This window comes from Chanos chanos, chromosome 2 (genome assembly GCF_902362185.1).
Source record: "Chanos chanos chromosome 2, fChaCha1.1, whole genome shotgun sequence".
NCBI lineage: Eukaryota > Metazoa > Chordata > Actinopteri > Gonorynchiformes > Chanidae > Chanos > Chanos chanos.
The window spans coordinates 32510786-32533649 of NC_044496.1; the positions used below are offsets into that span (position 1 = coordinate 32510786).

General features: G+C 41.4%; 1 protein-coding gene across 1 annotated transcript in view; it reads left to right on the forward strand.

Moving 5' to 3' along the window:
• The window catches only part of plch1 (phospholipase C, eta 1), a 77404-nt gene that overhangs the window by 27718 nt on the left and 26822 nt on the right, over positions 1-22864 (forward strand). Inside the window, 5 exon segments of the mRNA XM_030765249.1 lie at positions 9355-9525; positions 9799-9892; positions 10744-10947; positions 11132-11252; positions 13904-14075. Coding sequence (XP_030621109.1) covers positions 9355-9525; positions 9799-9892; positions 10744-10947; positions 11132-11252; positions 13904-14075 — 762 coding nt within the window.

The following is a 22864-nucleotide window of genomic DNA, read 5'->3' on the forward strand; positions in this document are numbered from 1 at the left end:
AACAATGTGGATTCCGTCCTGGCCGTGGAACAAGTTTAAGTTACAAGTTTAAGTTTATTTAAAGCCCAATATCACCTTTTAAAGTCTCAAAGGGCTTTACATGCCCACAGGATTACGACAAACAGAGCAGGGTGGCACCCCCTGACTTGATCCTCAAAGCGGGCAAGAAAAAAACTCCTCAAAAAACCCAGAAGCTAGGGGAAAAATAGGAGAAATCTTGAGAAGGACCACCGAGAGAGGAGACTCCTTCTAGGCCAGCCAGGCGTGTAATAGGTGCCAACCCAGTGGGCAAATTACAAAACAACATAGTGATGATGAACATGAAAACACAACTAGTAGGCAGTATGATGGATGACAAGACAGGATGGGCTCAGTTAGGGTGGACGACACAGCCACAGCAGTGCAGGAAGCCACGAAGCCGCGGCAGCCATCAGGATGACGATGAAGAGAGAGATGACAGGGAGGAAGGGGGGGCACACCTAAGAAGAAAGTAGCCACATTCAAGCCAGATGCTCGAACAGATGAGCCACAGCCATGCAGGAGAAGAGGGAGGGAAGGAGAGCATTATTGGAGTAGCAGCACTTAACAGATGAAATAAGGAAAATAATTTTATAGAAGCATGAATGTTGCAAGACTAGTGGCTGTGGAGGGCACAGGAGGAGCAGGGCCACGCGGGGGAAGCAGGGCCGGGAACAGCAGGGCACAAAGTCATTCAGCCGGCCAAGGGAAGGCGCCACATCCAGGAAGTAGGCGCAGACATCGACCGCTCACACAAAGAGAAGAGAGCAGGTTAATGACAGAAACTGACAAGGTTAAGAAAAAAGCAGAGGAGAGGGAGGAGAGAGAGAAGAAGAGAGGTATCTAAGCCGGCAGCTACTAAGCTAAACTATGCCAGGAGAGACTACAGCAGAGACTGAGCCTCACCGGATAGTCAGTTTGAGATTATGCTATCATACAATACAGAGAATAAATGAGTCTTAAGTTTGGTTTTAAAGGTAACAAGAGAGTTTGTCTCTTTGATTTCTATAGGTAGGCTGTTCCAGAGAAAGGGTGCGTGATAGGCAAAGGCGCGATGGCCAGCGGACTTCTTTTTAACTCTTGGAACAACTAATAATTTAGCATCCTGAGAGCGCAGGGTGCGAGGGGGGTCATAGGGTGTAATTAATTTGGAAAGATAGGCCAGTGCAAGCCCATGGAGAATTTTAAATGTTAATAGGAAGACTTTAAAATCAGCCCTCATGTGAATTGGGAGCCAGTGAAGGGAAGCCAGGACGGGGGTGATATGATCGAACTTCCTAGTTCGGGTCAGGATTCTGGCAGCAGCATTCTGGACGAGCTGAAGACATCTGGTACTAGAGGCGGGCAGACCAGAGTACAGAACGTTACAGTAGTCGAGGCGAGACGTGACAAATGCATGAACAATGGTTTCTGCATCAGCCAAGCATAGTAGGGGTCTAATTTTGGCAATATTGCGGAGATGATAAAAGGCCGTTTTGGTAGTATTCTTGATATGAGTGACGAGCGAGAGACTAGAGTCAAAAATCACACCAAGGCTTTTAGCTGTGGAATTTTGCGAGAGAATGCAGTTGTTAAAATTATTAAAGTAAGATTATTAAAAAGATGCTTATGCGCAGGGGGACCAATGACTAGCATTTACGTCTTACCTGTGTTAAGCATCAGGAAGTTTGAAGACATCCAATTTTTTTGCACAGAGACACGCCTCAAGGTTGGCCAATTCAGAGCGGTCACTGTGCTTGATTGGTAAGTAGGTCTGAGTATCATCAGCATAACAGTGGAAGCTAATGTTATAGCTGCGAATAATGTCTCCAAGAGGGAGCATGTAAATAGAGAAAAGGAGAGGGACACCATAGTTAAGCTCTCGGTACTCAGATGTCACATTATTGTAGTGGATACACTGCTTTCTCTCTAAGAGATAAGATTTTAACCAGGAGAGCGCAAGGCCACAGATGCCAATTTGAATTTCCAGGCGCTTTAACAGTACGGTGTGATCGACTTTGTCGAATGCTGCACTCAGATCGAGAAGAATAAGCATTGAGGTATCACCAGCATTCATGGCTAGTAATACATCATTAGTCACTCTAGTTAATGCGGTTTCAGTGGAATGAAAACACCTAAAGCCCGACTGAAACACTTCAAACAGGCTGTTGGAGGACATATAAGCGATGAGTTGCGCAGCGACAATTTTTTCGAGTATTTTAGAAAGAAACGGGAGATTAGAGATTGGCCTATAATTATTCAAGCCTTCTGGGTCGAGGTTAGGTCTTTTAAGTAGGGGGCTAATCACGGCTGTTTTAAAAGCAGAGGGTATAATGCCCGACTTAACTGACAGGTTTAAAAGGTTGAGGATTGTAGGGCCGAGGATTGCAAAAAAAGTTCTACATGAAGTTTAGGAGGTAGGGGGTCGAGCAGGGAAGAGGCTGGTTTAGCGGAGTGCACCAGTATGGAGAGCGCGTCTAGTAAGAGAGGCTCAAATTGGGTTAAAGAGTGCACATCCTGATTAGGCTCTGGGGCAGCGATGGGGAGTATACTGGCACATTGATTTTGTCGACTACTTTGAGTATCACAACGGATTAAATCTATTTTTTGCAAGAAAAATTTGACAAAGTCGCATGCGGTCATAGAGCTGGATTGAGGGGAGTGATTCTGGGTCAATTTTGATACTGTATCAAATAGAAATCTCGGGTTGTTTTTATTGAGATTAATTATTCTTGAGTAATAGGCGGATTTGGCCGTGGAGAGGGCGCATTTATAGGCTATCAAGCTATCATGCCAGGCGTGGCGGAAGACCTCCAGTTTAGTGGCGCGCCAGTTTTGTTCTAATCTTCTACATGCTTGCTTCAGAGCTCGTTTATCGTTATTAAACCAGGGTGTTACATGTTTACGCCTATTTTTTAGCGTTAATGGTGCTACCATATCTAATGCATTACGGAGGGTACAATATATATACTGTCTGTCAGATTGTTCAAAGGCCCTTGTTGATCATCGAGGGAGGTGAGGGCAGCAGGAAGTAAGTTAGCGAGCGCGGCAGTGGTGGAAGCATTAATGCGGCAGCAGTGACGAACCACGGTAAAGACTACAGGAGGAGAGGGGAGCGTGACCTGGAAGGTAACGAGAAAATGGTCAGATAAGGCGGTGGAATAGGGAGACATGAGAGACGGTTAGGCTGCGAGCTAGAATAAGATCTAAGGTGTTGCCATTGGAATGAGTGGGCTCGCAGACGTATTGGTTGAAGCCAAAAGTGTCTAAAATAAATGTGAATGCTTTATTAAGAGAATCAGAGTTGTCATTGATGTGGATATTAAAATCCCCCATTATAAGGATTTTATCAACCGTAGTTATAATGCTAGAGATGAATTCAGAGAATTCATCTAGAAATTGACTATAGGGCCCAGGGGGCTGATAGATCACTGCTATAAGGAAGGGTGAGGTAGAGCAGGATTGCTTCAAAGAGAGCAGCTCAAAGGAGGCAAAGTTTGGTGCATTAAAGATGCTAGGAGAGAATTCAGTGTTATAAATTAGGGCTACACCCCCACCATTCTTTGCTGCTCTAGCAGCATGCGAAAAGGAATAGTTGGGGGGGTGAGGCTTCATTGAAAGAGAAATAAACATCGCGCTTCAACCAAGTTTCACACAAACCCATCATGTCAAGGCTAAGATCAATGATAAGATCGCTGATCAGCAAGGCCTTATGGGAGAGTGATCTAATATTAATAAAACCGAACTTCAGGGTTATCGGGCTTACAACAATTAAATTGGAAGGGGGGTCAGTTGAATTGGAATTAAGTTATTGTGGGAAATGGGCTGTCTAAATCTAGACCAAAGTGGTCTGTGGGGGCGTGAGAGTACGCTAATAGCACAAGCCAAATTGCTGCTGACAGAGGGATGACCATAGAGCGGGTTATGTTGAGCAACTGAGGCAGAATGAGGACCAGGCTTAAAGAGGGAGCTAGTCTCTGCTGAAGCCTCTTCACTAAATGAATAACTATGTCGTGCCAATGGTATGAGGAAAATCTGGTTAATGGTTCACTGTGAATATTAGACTTAATACTAATATCACTTTGCTGTAACCATAACCTTATTTTGGAACCTGAACCCAGTGAAATTACAGATATTCTGAAAAACTCTATTTATAGCTCAGTGCTCTGAACACTGAACCTAGAAATTATCCTGAATACCTCTTCATTAGCCGTACATATAATAAATAACAGCATTAAAGTAGCAGGTACAATAATACTCTTCAAATTCAATACTTCTAGCTAACTAAGTTCCTGGATCACCACATTCAGCAGCTAGGAAATAATTTATCACGTACTCAAAGAGTAGGACCACAGACGTACACGTTTATTACAACGATCAAATTCAAACGGTACAGAATGAATCTAATGTTGAATAAATTGGAAATCAGGTGGAATTAAGGCACACCCACTATACACACACATACAACAGCATCTAAACTGCTAACACGAAGACGAACAACTAACGGTAGACAATAACAATATCCTCGTTACCTAAAGTATGTATGAATGAACAACTACGCGAGCATGAAGCATTACTCACGAGAAGGCATGCTTAACCAAAAGAACTACCTGAGTGATGTTCTAGTGGAGTTACCTAAATACAAAAAGGGGTTGTGAGGAAGGGAGAGAAAAGGGATGAGGAAGAAGAAGAGCAGGCCCAGCCACGTTCAGGTATGAGAGACTGGAGTTACCGAGGTAGGCAGAAGGAGACCGTGAGCGAGACTTCATGTCGGTGCCGGGAAAGTCTTTTAGCGTCGCGGATCTTCCATAGCGGTGAGCCTGGGCCGATTCTTCGTGGAGACGAGCAGGACGGAACGGACGGACTTACATTACGGCTGATACAACCGGAGCTCAACTGGAGCTGAACCTTAGCGCAGCTGAACTGAACTTTGGCGCAGCTGAACTGAACTGAGCTGTAGGATAGCAGAGAGTTCGGCATTTTATCTGATTTGCAGACGGGGGGTGCCGCAATCCTTTTGGGGGGGTGTCTCTGCCTGAAAGGAGGAGACACTCATTGGAATTTGGGAAGTATTAATTTGAGCTCGGTTGAGATAATTTTACATAACTTTTTCCCATTAAAGAATAGTAAAATTACGTCCGTGTACTTGAATCTACCGCATTTTATGCTCCCAAACAAGACCAAATATGGTTTCTTTACCATTAAAAACAGAACAGTTACACTGATGGTCATACAATTAGCTGCTCATGACTTGGCTCCTGGCTATTTTTTTTAAGTTTTACCGCGCATTTCTGACTATACGAACAGTGCGTATTTAACTGATAATATCGTATGGTTAGTTTTGTTTTTCTTTTGTTCTACATAGTTTGTGCCCGAGTGGAGCAATGCAGATGAGGCCTGTGACATGGTCTGAATTCCATTTTCACAGGGAAACTAACCTCCCGAGGTGATCTAGTGTCCCTCACACTTAAACGTTATCAGCATTTGACCAAATGGTCTGGGGGTTGCTGCGCTAAAACATCAAGCCTGGCGTCTGTTAGGTGTTACCGCGAGTTGTTTCTGCTTTGGTATGCATTGGTCCTACACGCAGGAGACCTGGGCCATAAAGAGAGAACTGGGATCAAAGGGAATAAGGATAGAGAGGCAGAGTGAGAATGATAGAAATAGATAAAGAAGGGTGAAAAAGAGGGAGAGAGTTTACACAACTGCAACTTTAATTACTAAGGAACACTTAAGGTTAACAAATGTCCTTTTCTTTCTGAAAGCAGTGTCTGCCCGACAACTAGTTATATTACTCGTAGCCTTATGTTGGAGGAGAGGAGTCATTGATTCATGGGACTCAGCAGCCTCTGAGGGGTTTTCAATAGCAGGTTCTATAATCACCTGCGACCCGGCCCGCTCTAGTGAAAGATGTCATAGCTGACTCAAACATCTATCTATGTTACCTGATAAAACAGCGGCGCCATGCCCAGAAAAAGGGCCAGTTATCTACAAAATCAAATCCCTGATCTAAACAAAACTGCGCCAGCCAGCGATTCAATTGCACTAGTCTACTATATCTTTCATCATTACCCCTAGCTGGTAGAGGGCCAGAGACAATTAATCGATGCCGACACATCTTTCTGGCGAAGTCACAAGTCCTAGCTATGTTGACCTTTGTGACTTCTGATTGCCTCATTCTAGTATCGTTGGTGCCGACATGAATAACGATGTTGTCATAGCTGGTGTCTATGGGGTGTGCCTTATCGATACGGCTATTCCTGTTTGCCAGCACCCTAAGGTTAGCTTCTATGTCGGGAGCTCTGGCCCCAGAGAGACAGGTAACAGTCGCTGGCTTTGCTAACCTAATCCCTCGGGTCACTGAGTCCCCTATAGCTAAGGTACCGGGGGTTGGGGCGGTCGAGGGAGGTACCCGGGCCGGCAAGCAGGGGAAACAAGAGTAGAATAGCGATTCACCACCAGCAGCGGTTGTGAGTCGAGCCGTACAGATGACGGCTGGTGTCGGCGTCGGCGAGACCTCCTGTCACTCACGACCGTAACAAACTCCTTTTCTGCCGGCAAAACTGCACTAAAGGGAGAGACCGAGCCGCTAATCGGCTCAGAGGCTAAACTAATGCTATCTGGGGTGCCCGTGGTGTCTATCGTAATAAAACTAGAACTAGCGCTACCTTGCTCTAGCTGACGGACACGTCTCTCTAGGAGAGACAACTTCTCTACGAGAGCGAGGCAGAGAGAGCAAGACATAGTGGCAGACAACGAGAGGTAACGAAAACGTTAACTATCAACACACTATTGTTGTGCAAGTAGGGTTAGCAAGAAGGCTAAGCTGGTGTTAGCACGCTAGCAGCCAAACAGTAGAAAGAATGTGTTGATAGGTAACGCTAACGAAGCAGACAGAGAGCGAGATTAAACAAGCACACAAGATTACAAGTGCAGCACAACGTAAATGTTAAAGACAGACTGTAAAGCAGTGATGATAATCAGCACAACAGCGGCAGCAGACTTGCACAGCTACGAACCGGAAACCGGAAACACCCTTGCACAGAGGGATCATGGGAGTTTGCCAATCCAGTCTATATGTGTTTTGTGGACCTGGAGAACTTTTACGCTCGTGTTCCCCGGGGTGTCCTGTGGGGAGTACTGCGGGAGTATGCCAGGTCCACTGCTGCGAGCTAATTGGTCCCTGTATAACCACAGTGAGTGCAGTGTCCATATTCTCGGCACAAAGTCAAACTCGTTCCGAGTGAGTGTTGGACTCGTCAGGGCTGTACCTTGTCCCCAGTCTTGTTCTTAATTTTCATGGACAGGATCTCAAGGTGCAGTTGGGGTGAGGAGGGTGTCCAGTACGGTGCCCTCAGGATTGCATCTCTGCTTTTTGCAGATAATGTGGTTCTGTTGGCCTCATCAAACTATGACCTCCAGCATGCATTGGGGTGGTTTTCAGCCGAGTGTGAAACGGTCGGGATGAGGATCAGCACCTCCAAGTCCAAGGCCACGGTCCTATGCCGGAAAAAGGTGGCTTGCCCCCTTCGAGTTGGGACTGAGTTTCTGTCTCAAGTGGAGTTCAAGTATCTCGGGGTCTTGTTCAGGAGTGATGGTAAAATGGAGCGGGAGATTGACAGGTGGATCAGCGCGGCGGTGGCGGCAGTCATGCGGTTGTTGTACCGGACCGTCGTGGTGAAGAAGGAGCTGAGTCAGAAGGCAAGGCTCTCAATTTACCAGTCTATCTTTGTTCCAACCCTCATCTATGGTCACGAGCTCTGGGTAGTGACCGAAAGAATGAGCTCGCGGATACAAGAATTATATATCTCGGCTGGCCTGGGAATGCCTTGGAATCCCCCAGGAGGAGCTGGTGGATGTAGCCGGGGAAAGGGATGTCTTGGCTACCCTCAGCCTGCTACCACCGCGACCTGGTCCCGGATAAGTGGCAGAAAATGGATGGATGGAATAAATGTGATAATGTACAATTTAAAACATTTAAATAAATATCCCTAACAGTCCATCCTGTATAAGCCATAAACATGATGCTTTTTTAAAAAAAAATTTCTGTAACTGCGTGCATCCCGTCCCGTCCCCACATAAAAGATAGCAACTATAGTGGTCATTCTTATTCTGATCGTTCCAAAATAGCCAGATAAAAAATTCGACGTGATGCCCAGTCCACACAGTCGTTTTATAGCACTTAGATTTTAAACTAGCCTTATACAACAGTTAGTTCCGAGTAATTTGATTGGACAAGAGACATTCCACGTGTGTTGATAGAGTATAACAGCACTGGGACATTTTACTATTATGTTTCCCTTCACTTTACAGATGTTCCGATGCAATCACTGATTACACCAATCAATTCTCTGACAGCTGATCAATTCTCTGACAAACTGGGAAATTCGTATGCTTTATTTCATGCTTTTAAAAAATATCCCGGTATTGACGATACTGCAAAATTCATGCGGTGGCATGACGTAATACCGTAGACAACTATAATACTGAAATACCGCCCACCCCTAAGTTCAGACATGGTATTTGGACTGATTTGGTTTAGGAAATCGGTAGTATTTGTATCCATGTATCCTTGTTTGTTGTTGTATTTCTTTATAAGGATTAAAAAATCTGCTTGTTTTCTTGGTTACTTCTGAAGTGGGATGTTGTGTCTGACACCATTGCTGGTGTGACTTTGAGTCCTGTAGAGACATTGTCTGTGGGGCATGGAGAGGGCATGGAATTAAAGATGGTTTTTATGTTCATATCATTACGCAAATTTCAGGAGAGAGAAAGACAGAGGGGTTATAATGGAGTTAGGGCTGAAAAGAGGCCAATTTAAAAAAGGAGAATAAGGAGATGGGGAGAAAGTACACAGGCCTAATGGAGAAAGAAAGGATACATGAGGAAGAGAGAAATGAAAAGAACATAGAGATTTAGAGAGAAAGGTGCAAGACTTTCTGTTAGTTTTTTTTAGAGAACATGTCAAAACTCACCCAGAACATTGCTGAGAACCAATGAACAATATTCATCATCACAGTTCTGCAGTAAACCGTGATCCACAGTGTCTCTTTTAATAAAGAATTGGATTTAGAGATGCAATTCTTTAAACATGGATCAGAGCTGTCTTTACTGGCACAAACTGTTACTCTCCAAATGTATTAGTATAATTTAGCTACAACAATGGAATGCACTTAAGCATCAATTTCAGAATCTAAAAATGACATTTTGCTGTTTTCCATGGTCCACATTAGAGCATTCAGTTGTACTGGTCCATGTGCATGACTGTAGACAGGTTTATGGTTTATTGACATATCCGACACTTACCACTGATTGCTAACTGAGCCTCCTCTCCTCCATCACTGTCCACTGACACAGGAGGCTGACACAGACGAACAGCAGGGCACGCTGACCTTTGAAGAGTTCAGCGTCTTCTACAAGATGATGTCACTGCGGCGTGACCTCTTCCTTCTCCTTATGTGTTACAGTGACAAGAGAGACTACCTGACAGCCGAGGAGCTCGGCAACTTTCTGCAAGTGGAGCAGAAGGTTTTGCACTGAGAGAAACACACACACACACACACACACACACACAACACTCAGTGTTGTCTAGGACAGAGAGGGAAATACTCAATGTTGTCTAGGGCAGAGATGGAAATACTCAGTGTTGCCTAGGACAGAGAGGAAAAGGCTCTAAAGGTTAAGGTGATTTGAGCGGAACTGAAAGAAAGGCTCACTGTCGAGTCATGGATCTCATAGATATCATTTCTCTCTCTTTCTCTCTCCCTCACACCTTCTTCTTATCCTGTGTTCACACTGCAGATGGTCAACGTGACACCAGAATACTGCCAGGACATCATTAGTAAGTTTGAAGTGTCTGAGGAGAACAAGCAGAAAGGCATTCTGGGAACTGAAGGTGAGATGTATCATTAATTTAACTAAGTAATCAACCTTTTACATCTCTCTCGCTCTCTCTGTCTGTCTGTCTCTGTCTCTATCTCTGCTTTGCCAGTCTGGGTCATTTCTTGAATATTGTTGTGTGTGTGTGTGTCCGTTTTTGGCAGTGTAGGTACAAACATTAGGTTTAGATTATTGACAAATGGACTTGTTAAAATGTTTAGCACACTGCAAGATGTGCTCTCCACTAGAATAAATATGAATAAAGAGGAGTTTTGATCTGAGGCTTAATGAAAATTCTGTTTAACTGAAACACTGTTACCTGTCTTACCTAAATTAGGCCTGACCTGGAAGGGCCCACTCTGTTTGTGTGCCTGTGTGTGTGTGTGTGTGTGTGTGTGTGTGTGTGTTGATGTATACGTCTATTCATGAAATGTGAAATGGTAGGGATCTGTGAACTGTTACAGTCTGTTTACATAACCTAAATCTCTCTTTCTCACACAAACACAGAGCTCCTTAGATGCCCCCACACTCTGAGACACTCTTTGGTCCCCCTGGCTAGTTTGCCTAGTGACATTTTTTAAATGGCAGAATTTGTAGCTTGGTGTTTTATCTATGTGGTTCTATTCAGTGGTGTGTGTGTTGGCTTTAGCAACTGGGTCAAAACTACATATTTGTTCATCATTCCTAATAAATTTAGCATTGTATTTACCTTCTCAGCAGGATGTGTGTGTGTTTGTGTGTGTGTGTGTGTATGTATGTGTGAGTATCTTAAGCCCTGTGATCAGTCTTTGTGCTCTTCATTTCCCATTCTCTTTGTTAACCAAATAACACCTCCTTTCCTTGTCTTTCTCTTTCTGTCTTATTCAGGCTTCACTAATTTTATGCGGAGCCCAGCATGTGATGTGTGTAACCCCATGCATCATGATGTGAATCAAGACATGGACCAACCTCTATGTCACTACTATATAGCCTCCTCACACAACACATACCTCACAGGAGACCAGCTCCTCTCCCAGTCCAAGACAGACATGTATGCCTGGGTCCTCCAGTCTGGCTGCCGCTGTGTGGAGGGTAACTCTAAACTTTTTTTAAACTATCCTTACACTTTACTTTTACATTGTAGCCATCTGCCTGTCCATCCAGTCATGGTCTTTCAAAGGTTCAACTAGCCCATGGTTTTCATTTGTCACACTGATGTCTATCCCCGACAACGTGCTGTACTGATTTTACGTGTGATATTGCATTTTTTCTGCAGTTGACTGTTGGGATGGTTCAGATGGTGAGCCCATGGTGCAGCATGGGTACACACTCACCTCAAAGATCACCTTCAAGTCAGTCATCGAGACCATCAACAAATATGCCTTCGTCAACAATGAGTACGCATGACATTCTCTCACTCCACATGGCAGATGGTGACTCATGATAAAACCAATAACTTATCTTTTTATTTATTTCCTCTTTCAAGTGTTAGAGCTGCTGACAGAAGGGAAGGCAACTTGAGAATCATGTGAAAGATCTCTATGCTAATGAGCTATAAGTAACACAGTTCTACAGCAGACAGAGATGTGACTGATATCCCTCCCTGTTTCTCTGGCTCTGAACTGGCTGTTCAATGAGAATGTTTATTACGGGGGTGCCAGGACATGTCACGTTATAGTGGAGTCCAAACCATGATTAGAAAGTGACCCCTAGAATTCTCACCGTTACACCTCGTGGGGATGTTGAGGTGATGTGAAAATTAGAGTGAGCTGACAGAAATGTGAATGCATTGTCTTTCTCACTCTCTGTCTCTAAGGGAATTATTGCACAATGTTATAGACCTTTTGGCAGATGAGAGCAAACTACCTATTAACATGTTTAAACACATTTTATCATTAGTCTGTCAGCTGCCTTGGGTAATGACTATACATAATGGAGGAGATGTGGCTTCCAACTCCTGCATGATATGAACAACTTAGACACCATTTTCCCTGACATAGAAACACATTAACTATGCTTAGTGTGTGCATATGTGTATGCATATGCACAACTTCGTGTGTGTGTCTGTGAGTGCATGATAGTGGGTGTGCCTGTGTTTTTGTGTATATGTGTGTGTGTGTGTGTGTGTGTGTGTGTGTGACAGTTTTCGTTAACCGTAATAACCCTGACAAACATGCGCATATACTCACTCTAAGACTAAAACCAAAACTAGCAGTGAAAAAATAATTTCGTTAACTGAAATACAAATAAAAACGACAATTTTCAAAAATACGAAAACTAAATAAAACTACAACAAACAATGCAACACTAACTAAAACTAAATAGAATTGCAGGTAAAATCGGCTTTGTTTTCCTTTTTCATCTTGTTTCGTTTTCTTTATTCCTTTTTCAGCTTCTGTAAATCATGGCTTTCCTCATAATACCTGAAAAACTAACACTAAAACTAATAAAAAAACTAAAACTAGTCAATTCCTCAAAATAAAACTTAAACTACTTATGTGCTCATAAATCTAACTAAAACTAAAGTGAAATCAAAGACCAAACTGAAAAACTAAATAAAAAAAACCTATAATAACCCTGGTGTGAGTGTGTGTGTGCGCGTGCACATACATGTGAGTCTGTGTGTGTGTGTGTGTGTGTGTGTGCGTGTGCGCAAGTGTGACTGTATGCAGATGCGTTTGTGTGCATGTTTGAGTTTACGCTAGACTTTTTTTGGCAGTTAATATTCCAGAATTTGGCCATATACAATAACTTCTGGACATATGTTTTAAATACCCATATAATAGCCTACATTTAAACAGCAATAAAATACAAACGCTATAATCCAACAAATGTATTTTATGAAAAGCAGTCAGCGCAAACAAACTCTTTGCGAACTTTGCAAACCGAACATATAAGCTACAACGATAAAATAAAACAAATAGCCTTGCTATTGTAAATTAAAGACATAAGCCTACATTAAATGTATGTCCTTTTCCATTCCAAGGCAGTCAAATTAAATAGCTTGAAAGTAGACTAAATGAAGCAATTAAGTCTTAAAAGTTTTAAAAATACACTTAAAACAATATACTTGCACCATCTCTTGTTTTTTTTTTTTGAAAAGCACAGGGCTGTTGCTATGGAGTGCGCACGGCTTTAGATCTCGTGCAACACTTAGTCACATGACCAAACACTCTGAGAATCTCTCACTATCGTAACAGTGGAGGGAAAACCAAACTTTTGCATAATATAAGTTTATTTTTAAGTTGTCTCGGCAACATATCTGATAGGTCACGCAATATTAGGCTATTTAATATGCTATTTATTTATTTATTTATTTATTCGGCATATTTCCCATCAGACATTTTGGCCATTGATATTTTCATCTGCCAGACAACTGCATATGCCGGCTAACGTAAACCGTGGTGTGTGTGCGTCAGGTCAAACAGACCTGACATTTAAACTCCGTTGCCATCTGCAGCACAGCGCACTCAATCACTTTTAAAAGAGCGATTGTAATAGATCATCTTAAAACTGATATTCCTTCCTTATGGGTTGGTGAAGGAGAGAGTTCTGTAAATGTGTTTACCTCCTTGCCTTATGGAAATAACCTTCGACACATCAGGGCCATCCATGTGACCTTTATGTGTATATGCATAGAGAATGACTAAATTGCTTTTCAAATTCTATCATACAGGGCTGCTTTCATTTACATTCTGTCACAGAGCAAATTTGGTATGAGGTATAGCACATCCATGTGTCCATGTGGAATTCACTGTTTTTGAGAGTATATTTTGCTCAACACAGATGTAACAGAACAGAAGGTGCTTTAGGTTTATGGGACAAATAATGTTTTGTGAGAGAGTGAGAGAGAGAGAGAGAGAGAGAGAGAGAGAGAGAGAGAGAGAGAAGTTGGGCCTCACATTTGAAAGTGATAGATCCAAGACAGGGAATAACAAAGAGCGAAGGCGACAGAAATAGTGGTACATTCACATATGTTTGGAGATGGTGAACTTAGTTCATCCTTATAAATGAATGCTCTGGCTTCTGTGATGTCCTGCCTTGACAGGTACCCAGTCATTTTATCTATAGAGAACCACTGCAGTATTCAGCAGCAGAAGAAGATAGCCCAGCATCTGAGAGAGATCTTGAGGGACAAGCTGGATGTGGAAGATGTTTTGAACAAAGACTCTAAACAGCTCCCCAGCCCCAACAGTCTGAAGGGAAAGATCCTTATAAAGGTATAGTGTCTACTTCTCTCTTTACACTGAGCTCTCCTTTACTCCCTCCCTCATCGCCTTCTCTTCAGGCTGTGAGCAGAAATCACTGTCAGATAATTCACAACTTTCAACCCTCGGTGTGTTGAATATGGACTTGCTGTTGTCTATGTTTACAGTGATGCTTTAAATATAAATTCGCAACATTCGCAACATTAATTTGTTATTAGATTAATATTTATTTAGATTTGAGTTGTTAAGGACAGTGATGACAGGACAGAGGATAAAAGGTTAAAAGTGTGTGCTTAGCCATCAAAAAAAAGGAAAGGAAGAGAAAGAAAAAGCCATGGATCACAAGAAGTGTACAGTTTTCCCTTACATTTAGTGTGAACTGTCAAAACATTTCACAACTGAACAATATTTCTTTAAATGTAGGCTACTGACACATTGGAAAGTTCAATTCACATTTCTTTTTGAGGCTGACTGTCCTAAAACCCACAACCAGAATGTATAAAAGAAATGACTGGTTGGTAATTTTTTTTATCAAAATGAATAAATTGTATATAGGCCTGGGCGATAAAACGATAGCGATATGTACAGCGATGCACACTTCATTAATAGCAATAAGAAAATTGTTCGATAGAATGTTTGATAGTTTCACTTAAACTTATAAGGCAAATCGTCAGGAAAGCACGTAACAAATAAACAAGGTTCGTCGCATGAACAAACCCAAATTGTACATAAACAGCCTATCATTGTTCAAGTTGCTACTTGATGAAAAAACTGGGATGGCGTTATTGACACAACTCATCAATCACCTTGACACATCGGAACTAACTGCCCGTATCCTGCGCAACACTGCATATACCCCTTAATCACTTCACACTCACAAAATAGTCCCTGGACAGCGCACTCGCATGACAATCATGTCCCTTGATAATGGAGCTGGTATGAGTGACACGCAAACAGCCAATCATTTAACAGGTGTATAGTTCAGATTCACCATCGACATGTGACACAACAAAAGAAACAGCATGGAGGAAGAAAATGAGTGCAGACAGTGTGGAAATTGTTGATAAAGGTAAGGTGGTTAAATTCTGAGATTTCGAGAATAAGGTCGTAATATTTCGAGAATAAGGTCATAATATTATGAGAGTGAAGTTGTAATTTTACAAGAAAACAGTCATAATAGTACAAAAAAAAGTCGGAATTTTAGGTTACGTGTTATCTTAGAGGGGCAATGTCAGAGGAGCAGTCTGACGCTTGCCTTAAATTGAGGAACGTGGAGCATCTTGTGAAGTTATACGTTAAACAAATAACAAAATACTTAATCTTTTGGCACCACAGCTTTTCAGCACCACATTACCATAAGTATCAGGACTGAACAATATTCTCATAATATCATGATTTTTGTCTGATAACACGGTGGTGCAGTGGGTAGCGCTGCCGGCTCACAGCAAGAAGGTCTCAGGTTCGATTTCCGGCCGGGCGGCCAGCGTCCTTTCTGTGTGCAATTTGCATGTACTTCCTGTATCTGTGTGGGTTTCCTCCAGCATCCCCCACGACCCTAATCAGGGTAAGCAGCTTAGATAATGAGTGAGTGAGTGACTTCATTCTCATTAAATTATGACTTAAATTATAATATGAGTTTCCTTTCAATTACGACATTATTCTCGAAATATTACGAACTTATTCTCCAAATCTCTTTTTTTTCCCTTAATGTGACCCTAATGAAGTGGTTAAATTCAAACTTAGACAAATGACCATTGCACTTATGTAGGTCTATATGTTCTTCTAGCCTTGCTCCACTCATGCCCAGCGGGTTAGCTGCTTGACCACAAAATCATTGTGATAGGCTGCTCCACCAGAATGCGCATCATAATGATTTGTTGTTGCACTCACTGCTGTGAGAGTTGGCAGCCCTGGTGTAGCTCTAATCTATAATACTAAATTTTCTCCTAACACCATTAGTTTACCTAATTTTGCCTCCTTTGAGCTGCTCTCTGTGGAGCAATACTGCACTACCTCATCGTTTCTCATAGTAATGCTCTATTGTCCCCCGGGGCCCTATAGTCAATTTCTAGATGACTTCTCTGACTTGATCTCTGTTATTCTAACTAGAGTAGATATAATCTTGATACTGGGGGACTTTATTGTCCACATCAATTCTGATTCTGATTCTAACAGTTCTGATTCTCTTAAAGCTTTTACAGATATCATTGACACTTTTGAGTGTCCACAAACCAACTCATTTCAGTGGCAACACTTTAGATCTTATTTGAGCTCGCGGACTAGATGTCTCTCACATTTTTGTCTCTCCTTACTCCGCTGCCCTCTCAGACCATTTTCTTATTACTTTCCAAGTAACTCTTCTGTTCACGCCAATTGTCTCTACAACGATTCATAGCTGTCGTCTCATTAAGGCTTTCACCACTGCTGCGCTCGCTGACCTGCTTCCTACTGCTCTCAACTCTTTCAGTGATCAGCAAAGGTCTTTGAACAACTTGACGGACAGTATAAATTCTACCTTCTGTAATGTACTAGATATGGTAGTACCATTAACTATAAAAAATAGGCGTAAACACTTAACACTCTGGTTTAATAATGAAACCCACGCGCTGAAGCAGGTGTGTAGGAAATTGGAACGAAACTGGCAGGCCACTAAACTAGAGGTTTTCTGCCTCGCCTGGCACAACTGCCTGATAGATCATAAATGCACTCTCTACACAGCCAAATCTGCATATTACTGGAAAATAATTAATGTTAACAAAAATAACCCCAGGTTCCTTTTTGATAAAGTATCTAAACTTACCCAGAATCACTACCCTCTATCTAGTCCTTTTTTTTCTCGCGCAAAAAATAGACTTAATTTCAATATCATGACGAATTCATTTTTAAAATCAGACTGCCTGCACACTCTCCGTTAATGCACCTCTCTAGACGTGCTGTCCAAATTGGTGCACTCTGCTAAACCAGCTTCTTACCTCCTTGATCCCCTACCTGCTAAACTTTACATAGAGCTTTTCTTGGTCCTCGGCTCAACAATGCTAAACCTTCCAAATATGTCACTTAAATCTGGCGTTCTGCCCTCTGCTTTTAAAACAGCCGTGATCAGGCCTTTACTTAACTCCCTGGAGTTGGCCATCCCGCATGCGGGAGAAAACAGAAGTTTCGACAAACCACTTCGAGAACTCTGCAAGTTTCTGTCCCAGAAACATGAAAAAACATCCTCGGAAACCTTCAGCGGTCTGCTTTAAAATGTATACAGTTAGAACGTGAATTTATTTTGTAGAACTATGTGAGGGGAATAAAAAGAACAACATGCACATTTCAGTCTCTGAGTCAGAAAGCAGCTCTTGATGGCCCACCCTTTTGCAAATAGAGCTATTCATATGATGACGGCATAGTAATTCGCGAGTCATTATTGGGTCAGTACGAGGCTAGAAAACGGGTGGAAACGCCCAATTTGAGTCCTGTAAACAAGAGCACATGTTTGGGTTGTTTTTACTCTAACTGAGGAGCTACATGATGGCACAATCACGTATCTCTCTGTTTCGAGTCAAATTGGACGGATCCTAGGAGTTTCTAGTAAGTGTTTGTGTTTACTGCTGGTCGCATGCTAGCTGTTGTTATGGCAACAAAAGACACTCTTATTTTCCCATTGAAAATGAGTGGGGAAAGTTTTGCAGCTTGGAGGGTTTGCACACAGCGGCAGCAGATAGTTGGATTCAATGATCTTTTGCTCTGCGAAGCGATTGATCATGTTTAGAGTTATTAATGTGATTGCTGAATCTACATAACCTGATTGTTGGCAGTCTGCTGGGTAAGCAACCTCACATAGCCAGCGCGTTGCTGTCTGTGGCTGAGAATCACTGTTTTTTTGCAAAAGGTACAGAGCTTTTAATAGGAGTATTTGATCTTTTTTTTAGGTATTATAATGTTAACTGTGGTTTGGTTGGTTGGTCCACTAGTTGTTTTTTTTAATTGCCATTTTTAACCGGTTATTTTCCCATTGAAAATGAATGGGGAAAGTCTTTAGTGGTACCACGGTGGACTACACACAGCGGCAGCAGTTGGATTCAATGTTTTTTTTTTCCTCCGTGTTCAGAGGAACATATCAGGCTCCTGTAGTGTAATATTGTGTGCTATACAAAATAAGAGTGTTATAATCTTTGGAGCTAACTAAATCAGACTCATGGAGGTTATACTGCCCTTATTGTGACAATTAGTCTCATCAGTGTAGGCTATTGTAATGCATTACAAGTAATGATGTTGCATTGTTATCAAGTATGACAATAAACTTGAAACCTGAACTTCTGTTATCTATTGTATCTTTGGGTTTGAACACAGCATTTTCAATTAACTGTGAAAAGGCCTTTATTGTCTCTTCTTTTCTTACAACTCACACTGACATTCCAAACACAATGACAGGCCACAATGAAATTCCAGACTGATGGGCCATTACCTTTGACAGTGGGGCGGGGGAGTGTTACAGGTGTGTTGACACCTACCTCAATATTCATTGTCTAGGCCACTGGCTTTGAAAAAAATAGTGTCAGTCCAAAGTTATAACAATTCAGTAGTCAAACCACATGAAATTTCTGAATGCTTTAATCACCTATGTGTAGCCAACACCTGTGTTTACAAGGTTCAGAGCTCAAAATGCAGGTTTTGAATTGCGGCCTATTTGAATTGCCGACATATAATGTCAGGCTATGGATTTGTCAGAATAATAAGACAGGCGACACATGTGTACTTCTGTTTAAATCAAGGTCTTGTAGCCTATTTTTTCTCTTTCATTTTAAATACTAAAACCAACGTGTAGCCTAAATGAATAAACAAATGAAACAGTTAAAAATATTCACTGCATTGCCTGATATGAAATAACTTCTCGCCTTCAACAGGGTAGGCTTATTAGGCTATACTTCTCTTTCAACATAATGTGTAAATCTTATGTGTAAACGAATAGATAAACAAATTAAACAATTGCAGTTTAAGATTTGAGATATTTAAGATGAAAAGCAAGTCTCTTTTTCGATGGCACCTAGCTATGCAACTTACCCCTTTCAAGTGGTTTGCCATGTTCGATGTTGCTGAATGATGAGTGAATTCTTGCATACAGAATTTGCATTTCATTTTGTTAGGGCTGTCCTTCAAAAGTTTAAAATGCCACCATACTTCAGACTTCTTCTGAGGCATGTAATGCATCCTAATAGTCAAAAAATTACGTCTAAGGTCCTTTCCTAACCCCTCTTGACTCCGATGGAAAACGTCATGAGGTTCAGGAAAGATGGGAACAAGAATTCATAAGGACTTCCTAATCATGTAATCTTACGACGGCGAACATTATTTATGTAGATCTGCCGTGGTGAAACTACAATGTTCCGAAGATGGACTACTAAAAGCGCATCATAGATACCTCACCCCGTGCATTCTCACTGTGTTTTTCATGCAGGCTATATAGACGTGGACAACCCAATGAAAAATGCTACTTCATTACCAACGCTGGAATTGAAATAAAAAAGGCATTTCGGCTACCAGTCATGAAAATGAAACGAATGGTTGCTCACGCTCACCCTCCTGTCCACTCACATTTATTGACACCAATCCCAGTACGAGTGTATGAAAATAATTATTACATTTATGAAAGATGTAACATGTCAGGCCTACAAATTTACTTTTGTACATATCACTCTTATGTTTCAAACATGCTGAATTAAAAACATCATCTTGCTATAAACGTCTCATATCCCTTGTCTGTCATATTGATGTGATCCATTTTTAGAAAATAGTATTTAATTTCTTTTTGCAATTAAGTTGGAAAATTGTTAGTAAATTATTCAAGCTCATATTGTGAATTTTAACTGTTAAGATTTTAAGTAAGAATAGATGAGCATGACTTGGTTTGCACGAGCAGCCCTTTTATAATCAGAAATTGTTAGAAACTGTTTAGAAACTTATCTTTTGGAGAGCATATACGTCTTTTGACCGACACCATCACTTTGTCATGTTATTTTTATTTTTATTTTACTTGTGTATGATCAGCAAATCATTAAATGAGAACTTCAGCCGGATAATCTTTTTTGTGTTTAGTCAAGGATACGCTTGGCACTGTCCAACGGTTAGTGTTACATTCACATAACGTCACTTTAGATGTTGCTGCTGCAAAGAATTGTGGTACGTAATTATCTCCTTTCCTTTCGAAAAGGATGGTCCAGTGTACCCTATGCTAAAGGAAACAGGAAAGGAAGCATTGAAGCACCTTTCCTTAGCATTTAGAGAATTGGAGAATTGGAACTCAGTTAGGAACCTTCCTAAGCAAAAAAGACTATTCGGATGCACCCATGACTAGTTTACCAACTACTCCACCTCTGGTTTCAGCTTCTCTCATCAGTTAACCACCAGGGCATGTTGTCATGTGGATTTTAGCGCACTGCTAGAATATAAAAATATATTAATGAATCCCCTTATTCATAATTCCTCACTGAAATCTTATACCTGTGCTTTTTTGTAAGTTTCTATCTGTTTTATCTTGGTACTGTACTGCATAATGACAGACAAAAAAAAAACTGCTCGACTTGAAGAATCTCAGTCGACTGACGGGTCTCCGACTGATGACTCAACTCGACGATTTTTAGAGAGCAGACCTAAAGTCACTGTCATGTGAAAGTAAAAAGTTTTCTGAAAGGCTTTATCTGCCTATATCTGTTAAGCACACCACCTATGCATGTTTTCCCAAATAATGAGACCGACCGTGTTAGAACTGTGGATCGATACTCCAAGCCATATTGCAACACATTACTGACATTATAACTTAACTGTGCATTGCAAGTATTTTGTTACGAAACACCACCTGAAGAGAACATCATCGGAAGAAATTGACATATTGAATCACGTTTACAGACTCTAAGGAAAATCGAATACGCTTTATGGTAACCAAACGAATCAACCATTATATGTTTTCTTTTAATTGCTAATTTCTAATTAACCAAGACTACGTCTGAATAAGTGCGTTTTAAGAACATACATGTGTCATACATAAGAGTGCACAGCAGCTATGTAAATGTTTCGAATTAGATTCACTGATCAGTAAGCATGTTTGGTCTCACTCTTAATGGCATGATAGGACTATGGACTGTGGACTAACGTAGTTTTATTCATTAATTTAATGAATAAGTTCAACTAACTAAAGGCTTTCTAAAAGTGGTGGGGACATGTCCCCAGCGTAAATGACGCCTATGGTCCAGTATACTAATGTGACCTCTGAATACGGTGGAGCTTAACTATGGTGTTCCTCAGAGATCAGTCCTTGGCCCTCTTCTACTCTCTATACACATGCTCCCTTTGGGTGACATTATTCGTAGTTACAACATTAACTTCCATTGTTTTGCTGACGATACTTAGATATTATTACCTATCCAGCACAATGACTGCTCTGAATTTGCTAACCTAGAGGGGTGTCTTTGTGCTATTAAGGGTTGGATGTCTTCAAATTTCCTGATGCTTAATGCAGGCAAGACTGAAATTCTGGTCATTGGTCCCCCTACACATAAGCATCTTTTTAGTAGTCTTTTTAGTACCCTAAATTTTTACAACTGCATCATCTCTCAAAATTCTACAGCTAAAAACTTTGGTGTGACTTTTGACTCTTGTCTCTCGCTAGTCAAAAACACAACCTAGGGTGACCGTATGCCCTCTTTTTCCCGGACATGTCCTCTTTTTTGGACCTAAAAACTACGTCCAGCTGGGATTTCTAAATTGCCAAACTTGTCCAGGATTTGACCACAGTCACCATTCATTGCGTGTGCATTTGCATTGCCTTGACCTTTTTCTTTACGTCCTGCCCTGTCACACGCCAGCAATGGACTGCCATGTACACTATCATGTCATAAACATTGGTTAAACTGTATCTCATTCATTACCGTTAACACCGCAGCAACAGCCAAGAGACCTTAAGAGAGCCGTGACGCCACTAAAACTTGAATGGAAAGAAAAAGGCCTTTTTCACGCAGTGATGGCGGTCTTTTCGGTCTGAGACGGGAGGGGGTATCTTTACTTCTGGTTAGCCATCTCCCCTGTTGCTTTCTCAAGTATGTTTTTATGGATAACTCGTTTTTGGTACTAGTTTTGGAATTTCTACAAATTCATTTTGATGACTTGGTCATGGGAATGTGATGGACTATTAGGGCCACATTAAGGAGAAAAAAAAAGGAGAAAAAAATCTTCAGTTTCGAGAATAAAGACGTAATATTACGAGAATAAAGTCGTAATTGAGAAATATTCATAATATTATGAGAATAAAGTATTGTTGCAAGGGAAAAAAATCATAATATTACAAGAATGAAGAATGAAGTTTGGTGGGTGAGCTGGTTGAAGAGTAGCTTTGTGCTACTCGTTAGTTTTACCAAGGTGTTCATGTCCACCTAAACAGAACCTATTGGTTGCTGTGTGCATCTGAAGTCATTAGAGACGCGTATGAATTTATAATAAATTATCTTGTGAGCACAAGATAAAGTCTTACGCGTCGGGACTTTAGGAGCTCCGTAATTATGCTAGCAGTTATTTGTCTTATTAAAGACTAGCAGAACACCAAAATATGGTCACCCTATTTTATCACCTCCATAATATCGCTAAAATTAGGCCCTTTCTAAGTATGGCTGAAACCACTGTTCACACATTCGTCATGTCTTGTCTCGATCACTGCAATGTTCTGTTCTCTGGCCTGCCTGCCTCTATTAACAAAAGTCTTCAGCTGGTCCAGAATGCTGCTGCCAGAATCCTGACCAGAGCAAGGAAGTTTGATCATACTACTC